Source organism: Helobdella robusta, assembly GCF_000326865.2.
Source record: "Helobdella robusta unplaced genomic scaffold HELROscaffold_10, whole genome shotgun sequence".
Classification (NCBI taxonomy): domain Eukaryota; kingdom Metazoa; phylum Annelida; class Clitellata; order Rhynchobdellida; family Glossiphoniidae; genus Helobdella; species Helobdella robusta.
Window position 1 is genome coordinate 2,558,468 of NW_008703571.1, and position 10,027 is coordinate 2,568,494.

General features: G+C 32.6%; 1 protein-coding gene across 1 annotated transcript in view; it reads right to left on the minus strand.

Annotated features, from left to right (window-relative positions):
- Positions 1-9,415: 9,415 nt before the first annotated feature.
- Positions 9,416-10,027, minus strand: part of HELRODRAFT_166712 (hypothetical protein) — a gene marked incomplete at both ends in the record, with an annotated part of 3,187 nt that continues 2,575 nt past the window's right edge. The window contains one exon of the mRNA XM_009011937.1: positions 9,416-9,539. Coding sequence (XP_009010185.1) covers positions 9,416-9,539 — 124 coding nt within the window. The remainder of the gene's footprint in view (positions 9,540-10,027) is intronic.

The window sequence follows — 10,027 nt, forward strand, 5'->3', positions numbered from 1 at the left end:
TTTACTTTTATCGGTTATTTAAAACTTCACGTATTTGAACAACAGACTCTATCGTCATAATCATTGCCATCATAAGCAACATTATCATCATCCTCATTGTCACCTTAATTGTATAAACTGATGATGATGATGAGAAGGAGAAGGAGGAGGATGATGAAGATGGCGAACAAAGCACCCATAATATTAATCAAACGACAGTGGGATAGGCTTAAGAGTGCTTGTTCCTCGTTTGGCATTGTTTGCTCGTTTGCTTGTGCAATTTTTTTTGTTGGTTCGTGCATTTATATGTATGTATGTTTGTACGTTTGTTTGAATTGTTGTTTGTTTGCATGCTTTCAACCGACCGACTAGCCATCCAACTAACCAATGACAACAAGCCGACAGATCAACCAACCAACCAACCAACTAGACTAGCCAACCAACCAGCCAACCAACCAGCCAACCAACCAACCAACCAACCAGCCAACCGACCAACCAATTAATAAACCAACCGACCGACCGACCGACCGACCGACCGATCAACCAACCAACCAACCAACCAACCAACCAACCAACCAACCAACCATCCAACCAACCAACCAGCCAACCAACCAACCAACCAACCAACCAACCAACCAACCAGCTAACCATCCGACCAACCGACCAACCAATTAATAAACCAACCAACCAACCAACCAACCAGCCAACCAACCAATTGACCGACCAACCAACCAACCAGCAAACCAACCAGCCATCCAACCAATTGACCGACCAACCAACCAACCAGCCAACTAACCAGCCAACAAACCAACCAACCAATCAATGCATACGTCATCGAGCAAACATTTGTTATCATCCAACCGACTGCGACATCTTAATGCCCATAAATGTGATTGATGGATGGACCGCAGACAGAATGAATAAATAAATTAAAGAATGAATTGATTGATAGATGGATAGGAGGATGGATGGATTGGTGACAAATAAATGAGTGATTGGATGTATGGAATAATGGATGACGGAGATTTTAAATGATGGAGCGAATGAAAAAGAATGAAGATGTTACAAATGAACATGTAATTGTATCCAACGCAAATTTGTATTTTAAATTTTTACTAAAAAATAGTATGAATTGAGTTATAATTTAAATAAATAAATTAAAATTTAATATTCAAATTGTCAAATTAATCAAAATTGACTAACAAGACATAAAAATTTATCCCAGAAGCAACAACCGGGTGATAATAATACCACTAGTTATAATATTAATAATGTAAATAATAATAACAAATAATAACAACAAAAACAAAGTCAAGAAAGGCAATTTGCTGATGAGTAAAAAATTAAACGAGTGTGTCAATACTGTAGTGAAGGTGGCTTGATGGATCATCCTTGCTTAGAATTACTCATGTGGACAGAGTGTAAATGATGATGATGGTGTCATCATCATTGTCCTCTTTTTCCTCTTCTTTCTCTTCCTCCTCCTCCTCCTCATCAATATCATCGCGATCATTTGTTATTTGTTATCATCATCATCTCATCATCTCATTCGCTATCATCATCATCAACAACATTATCCCAATAGCCACCATCACACTATTGAAATAATCACTACTACTATGTATGCAAAAAACAGTGCATTATATTAATTGAATAAATAGGATGGAAATGAATCAAAATGACCAAAACCTACCATCCTCATCATCATCATCATTTCTATCATCACCATCTTTGTCATTGTCGTAAGTATCAACTTTTTCCATCATTGTTATCACCATCATCTTTTTTATCATTCACCTGGCAAGGACTGAGTCTCCAATCTATTTTGGCTGGTCTCATTCAGTTCTTCCCAAAAAAATGTACTATTTATTAATCGTTCGAAAAAAATCTACTTTATCATCATCATCATTTATCATCATCATCATCGTTATAACAATATAATGCCAACATGATCTGTGATAAACCATTATGAAATATTATATTAAAAAATGCCAGTTTGAATGAAATGTATTGCATTTGTACATTGAAATGAAAACAAAACTAAAATAATACAAAACACGAATGATTCATTTTCATCCTATTCATCATTCAATGAATATAATGTATATTGTTTTTTTGCATACATACATGCACGAACGAAGTTTATCAAATAATACATTAATCAGCTTTTTTGGAAAAAAACACATCTCAAAGAGATAAAAAAAAATCAAAATGGAAAAACTCGATGAAGCAGTTGAACATTAGTAAATGTCTAAGCAAGGATTCATTTTAAAGGTGAAGGTTTATAAATAATGAAAAACAAAATCACCAGAGACAAATTTAACGAAATTAAAAAAAAACCATGACTCAATTAATTAAAAATCATATTAAATGAAGTAGGCTGATAAATTTTCCAATGAGATTACAATATTTTTTCCTTAATTTTGTTGGAAGAAGATTAATATTTATTGGTAGGAGCGGTCTGGAGATGTCGATCTAGTTTAATAGAGAAAAAATAAATGAATCTTAACGGAGCTCAACACGCTGAGCCGGGCAAATGCAATTAATATCCGGTCTTTGTGTGTGTGTGTCTGTGTGTGTGTCTTTGTGTGTGTGTGTGTGTGTGTGTGTTTGTCTTTGTGTGTCTGTGTGTTTGTGTCTGTGTGAGTGTGTTTGTGCGTTGCTTGTTCATCTAAAGTTGATTGCTTTTAATTCTACTATCCAAGCAAATACCTACATGTATTGATGCATTATTACTAACATGTATTATAGTTCAGTACTTGCATTTATATCAAGGATTTATTGAACAGCAGATATTGCATCGCCTAAAAAAATATGTTTTAAAATTAGAATTAGTAAAAAATCCAAGCCCCTACTATGTTCCGATTTTGAGAAACAACATCTGCAAAGTTGATGTCTCCATACAATTCTTATCAGAAATTAAAAAAATGAAACAATAAAACAACTTTATAAAAAAAATATAACAACGACGAAAAACAATTAGTCTGGAGCGAAGCATTTATGGCAAAATTGCCAGTAGCAATAATAAAAGAAACATGATTAAAAATGCAACAACAAACAAACCAGCCACAATAAAATAAACAAAAAACCTTGAATCACTGCCTTAAATCTCAGCAGGACCCAACAAAACCAACAACAACACAAAAGACTACATCAAAAACAACAAACAAACAAAAACAAAATCATTTTGCACAACGACACGACCAACCCCAAATAACAACAACAAAACCAGCATTGATTTACTGGAAAAAATGCAAAAAAAACATGAAAAAAGAAAAAACAATTTAATATGCATTATTTCCATGACCTCCGTGAACTCTTTAAATCAAGAGTCACAACTTTCGAGAAAAGATTTTTTCATGAGAATTTTTACTTCTGCACATCAAACGTGAAATTTCTTCAAGCGTTTTAACAAATGTTTTCCCAATTAAAAATTTTATTTTCATTTTTAAAAAAATCAGTGATTTCTTTTTATTCGCTCAGCCAAGCTTTTTTATCTAATTTTTGTTGATATATTTCCAGTAAAACAAGTTTAATAGTTTCACTGTTTACCTATATAAATTTACAATATCAACATTCAAAAACCATATGTATATACCGTGTATTTTTATTACTGCTATGACAGGTAGTTGGTTGCAGTATCAAAAACTATTGTTGTTGTTATTCACTTTTTTAACATTTTTAACATTACAACCAATATAATTTACATAGATTTGCTGAGTGTTTGTTGAGAGCCTTGGGAACTGAAAATAATTTGTCGAGGAAGACCATAGCCCTGAATAAAGTCTGATTGGAGTACTCTTTTAGCTGGCTGGGTTTTGAAATTCTGATGTTTTTAATAATTTTTTGCTCTGAATTAAAAAAAATAATTTAAAAAAGTTGTCAAAGATCGTTTACATTAGAAGAAGTTTCAAATAGAAAATAATTATAATATGGTCATGAAATGAACTCACAAAAAATTGACAAAATTTTGAAGGGATAACATTACAATGAGTGTTAAATTTTGAGGTAAGAATGTAAATTCATATCATGAAAACTTCACAAAAGCAACAACAGAAGCAACAAAACCAACCAACAAACAGTCGAAGATAAATAAATCAGCAGTAAAAACAAACAAAAAGAAACAAACGCACAGCACAAAATGAAAAAAACTCATTCAGCCTGGACAAAAATAAAAGTTCCTACTTAATTAGTCAAAGCATACATTCAGCACTAGAACTACACATGTGTGCATTCACACACGCGTGCACACACACACACATATTCACACACACACACTCACACACATATATACACACATACTCTCAACATACACTTTCCCACATAAATGAACAACCACAAACACTCATATACAGAAGACACACGCATACAGGCACACATACCACACACACACATACTTTTACAAACAAACACACGCAACCACACATACCTTTACTCGCACATACACACACACACACGCACACACACACTCACCACAGACGACCGAACTGAAAATGTTTGTTTATTGCAGATGCTATAGCACTTGATATCTCCCATAAGAGTGACATTTTTAAATTTAGAATTAGATATGTATGTTTTTACTTATGTGTATTTATAGCAGTCGGTCATAATTTTTGCCTGGAACTGCGTGTGTGTATATGCGTGCATATGTATTTATTACATCGTGGTTGTGGTTTTTGTTCATTCTATTTGTACATTTTTATTTACCGAATGTATTTACATAATTATAAACAGAACGCAAACATGTTAACGAAATGGTATTAATAACTAGTTTGAAAAAAATGGATAAGAAATTACTAAAAAATAATTATCCGATCCCATTTTTCTAGAAGTGATAATTAAAAAATGGAAACATTTACATTAGATGCTAACATTTCTTACGCCAAACACCCAACAACAATAAAATATTATTTCGTAAAAAAAGCTTATTATTTTGCTCCATTCTACCATCAGACTTTATAATTAGAAATTGTTAGTGACGTCTGAAGCATGCATGCAATCATTCATTTACGCATACACACACGTATGCAAACAAACATACACGCATATTGTTATATTGCTCGCTCTTCGCCCCATTCTACAACACATAGTTCGTTCTTGGGGAAACGACTCACCCATTATTGTTAGTAATATTTATTATTGTTTAATGTTATAACGAAACTTAAATTGTGAAATTGAATAACGTTAATAAAAAGAATGTAAAGGCTATCTAAAAATGTTCAAATGTGCTAGAGTGTGTTAAGTCTTAAAAAGTGTTTAAGAGATAGCTAAAATTTTTTAACTTTTTTTAGATTATATGCTTGCCTATTATATACTAGGAGACCGTGCTCCCTAGAGTTTATCTAATTTTCTAACTCTTTCTAATTAGTCAGTCCCTATTGTATGTCTTATTACTTAGAGTATTATGTGTCGTTCTGATTAATTATACGTTATTTTATCTTATATTGAGCTGCTTTATGTCTGTAAATTTGCTGTCTCGTCTTGAACTACTTTTATAACTTAACTATCATTATAATTACATATCCACTTTAACATATATCTATATACAACCTATATTTACTCATAACTTAAATCATCGCTCACACGTATATAGATTCACATACATACATATAAATACATACATACACATGCAAACATATACAAAGTCACACGCTACACAACTATATACACACATTCACAACACACAAACATACACACACATTACACATGCATACACATACACATATATACATACACACATACACACACAGACATACTCATACACATATACATACACACATACATACGTACGTGTAAATCATTATTTCTACCATGGAATATACGCTATACGCACGTACATAAAGCACACACACGCAAATAACTTTACTTATACTTTCACATATAATAAAAATTTGCCCACACACACACACACACACAATAACAAACACATACTTACACGTACATTTATTCACATCTTTTTAAACATTTAGAAATTTTTATTTACATTCATTTGCTAGTTTTGTAGTATGCATGTTTAACGAACACTTTCCACGCGTGCGTTTAACACATTATACAAATATAGAAATGTGTTTGTTATTTGTTGCAAACAGCAGTTACAAAAATAAATGATGTTCCCCTAGCCGGCCATCAGTCACATTCATAAGTCATCAAAATGTTGTTTTTTTTGTTTGTATCCTTTTTTTTGTTTGTATCCTTTTTTTGTATCGCGTGTTTGCATGTCTGCGTGTGCATGTGAAAATGCATATATAATTTGTTTCCCGGCGCATGCTGCTGTCAATATGTGTATATTTATGCGCGCGCGCGCGCGCGTGTGTGTGTATAGGTGTGTGTGTGTGTTGGTAGGTAGGTCTTTTTATTAGTGTGTACGTATATTTTAAGGATTTTGTCTGATTGGTCTTTTCTGTGAAACTTATGAAACCCTAAAGAAAACAAGGTAATTAGGAATTTTGTTCAATTCCAACGCATGCTCAAGCAACTAATTAGCACGCTTCAGTCCGGCAAATTAATTCATAATAATTAAAGACGTATATAGGTAACTAAATTTTTACTTTTTCGCAAAACAAAATCCTTCGAACAATTTGACTCAACTTTTGATAGCTATTCTCATATAAAACCTAATTATAAATTATTCTTTCTTCAATATTACTCTAGTGTTTGAGACTACATCTATTATAATTTTTTTTAATATAATCTAAAAATTATTTAGCAGATCTTACAGCAATGGAACCCAGTGCAATAAGCGACACATTTGCAGACCCACATGCAAACATTTCCTCACAGACGCCGTATGACACTTAAAGTTCACCGGCTTGAAAGAGGAATAAGTGAGTTAATAAGAAACGACCGTGACTCATGTTCCTTCAACTCCAATCCCATGATGTACATTCTCCACTTCTTTCACTTCTACTATACCACCATCATTAATACCATTACTACTAATACTACTACTGCAAGTATTAATATAACCTGTCTATACTGCCATTTTTTAAACAAATGTTTTTAATCTTACTACAACATACCAATACTGATGTTACTACTGCTAGCCATTTGATTAAACTCGCATTACTACTACGGACAAAATTACTACTACCCTTACTACAACTATAATTAATCTGCAGCTACCATTATATCGATTTGTTGAACTTGCAAATTTACTTTGATGAACATTATGCGCTAATGTATGTCTGCCATTAACCAGTGAAGGAAACATCAAGGAGTGTACAACAACAACAACAACAACAACAACAACAACAACAACAACAACAACAACAACAACAACAACAACAACAACAACAAAAACAACAACAACAACAACAACAATTATACGCTAACTCCACAACTGTTGCTTGAACACACAATAACATCAAATAAAACAACAAATGAAATGAAACTGCTGTTATATATTTTTTATGATTAGTTAGCATAAACATTTTTTGCCGATTTCAAAATGTTTTTGTTCGTTGGTATGAAAACTGCTTATCTATAATTCAGCAGTAGTGTTAAGCACAATTGAAAATGAAACTGAAAAATTTCACTAGCAAACAACGACAGTTTTATGAGAAACCATTTGTAATTTTTAAATCATATGATAATAAAACCCTCTTTGTGTATATGCAATATCAAAGATTTTTAATAAAAACAAAAATATATGTTAACACATTTTTGCAACAACATCCTCAAACAAATAACAACATTGGCAAACACCTCAGAAAAGCAACAAAAACTTCACAAAACGACACAAAAACCTGCACCAACATAACACGGCATGTTTTTAAGCATGAGTGGTCACTGCAGTCGCGACAAGTGCAGCCAGTAAGCAGACAGCAGGCACATTCACCTTTGCGGTGATTGATGTTTTGAACTGACCGGGCTTCCTTTTTGATCCCAGCCAATGTGATTAATGACCGATTGCACGCTCTGATTTGCACTGATGATTGCTTATTGGTTGAAGGAAAGGAGACGAATGATAATGACCGCGGTCACGTGATGATGGTGACGCTGATGATGACTACGTGACGGCGATGACGATGATGATGACCGCTATCTAAAAACTACAAGAGAGTACTTAAATGCTGATAAAAGTGACAATTATTATCTTGTTGAAAAACCGTGGTGTTGATGATGATTACGATGATGATGTTGATGCTAACAATTATAATGATGACGATAAAGATGAGGATCAGGGTGGGTGACGATGATGATGATGAGGAGGAGGATGATGATGATGATGATGAAGGATGATGATGGTGACGATGATTGAATGTTTGTACTGTTGTCACGTACTTTATATCTAATCTTCATCAACTTTGATGACGATGCAGTGCGGTGGTGATAATGATGACGGTGATGGCCTAGATAATGACGGACGATGATGATAAGGATTATCATAAAAATCGTGATAGTCGTGATGGTGAGAATTATGATTAAAAAAGAAAATGATATAAAAGATAAGATTAACGTTAGCGACAAAGATGATGATGATAAAAATGATAAAAATTGATAATGATATCTGAAATGATATCTGCAATGATGGTAAAAATAATGACAACAATGATAATGATAGTGAAAAGGATGAAAAATAAAGTAGGGGGAGGAAAAAATAGAAGATGTTCATAAAGACAAGAAAGATAAACTTTAAGAACATTCCTGTTATCATCATCATCTTCTTCTTCATCCTCCTTATCCTCATCTTTATCTTCATTCGCATCTTCATCATTCTCATCGTCATCATCATCATCAACCATTTCAAAACGATAATACAAAACAGAGTTATTGAAAACCCCGAAAGACAAATGCCTAAGTGTTGTCGAATCGATCGCATGGAATAGTAAAAGAAATAAAAAGTTGTAAAGAATGTAAATGGTCGAACATATCTCGTGTCGAACGCAGTTAAAATAGCATCTCCTCGCTGTTGCTTCTTTGCTTCTTCTTCTTACGTTTTTTTTTCTTTTTGAAAATCTTCTCCCGCGGGTGCCATCAACGCGTTTCATTTCCGTTTCCTGTTTTCAATAATTTCAAGTTTTACTTACTCGCTATTGTCTTTTTTCTTGGTTTGTTTCTATTTTTGTTTCATGAGTTTTTTAATGTTTTTCAAATATTTTGAGCATTTTTTTAAAAAGATATTTTAGACAATTTTTTTATTGCACCAAAGTTTTAAATAAATCTCTTGAGGATTGAATGTAATACGATATTTTTTTTTCCAAATTTATTTGACAACAAAAAGTCAGGAGATCAAAAAAGTAACAAAAGTACTTGTGAAGACCACCACGACTAAAATCAAACAAAAAATTACAATAATAGACTAATAATAATAATACATTCACAAAATTAGTTAAATACATTTAGCAACCATGTTAATAAAAAAATGCATCGCATAAAAGAAGTAAAAAAAAAGTACTGAATCACAAAACAAAATGAAGGTCATACATAAACACAGTCAATTAGCACGCCCATATGTCATAACAGCGTCTTTTGCACATAGCTTAAATCCCTTCAAAGGCAGATGTGATTGACCATCCATGGTCAAATCATTCCATAATTTTGGACCCCTTATTATCCAGCTACGTTGGTAGGTGGAAGTTTTAAATTTTTTTAACAACAATTGACCACGTTGCCTGGTAGTTGTCTGAACCCTATCAAAAAAATTTAACTGCTCATAATCTTTATTAATAAGTATATTTATTAATCTTTATTAATGTTAATAACTTTGGGTTTTTATATTCTTATATTCGTTTTTAAAATTACTTTTTATTTTTAAACGTAAATTTCTATGTGTTGGCAGTTACATCTGCCTGTATGTTTATTGTGTCTTCATAATGTTTTTGTAAAATTTAATTTTAATCAACTCTTCAATGCATCCTTTATAATAATGACGATGATGACAATCATGATGAAGTTAAGAGTTCTTGAGATGATAATGATGTTGTTGTTGTTGTTGATGATGATGATAAGGGAGAGGAGGTGATGTGAGCCGATTGTATGTTACCTTTTATTATATTAACGTCTGTAATTGGTTGTCGATGTGCACATTTCTTGCGTGTCCGTACGT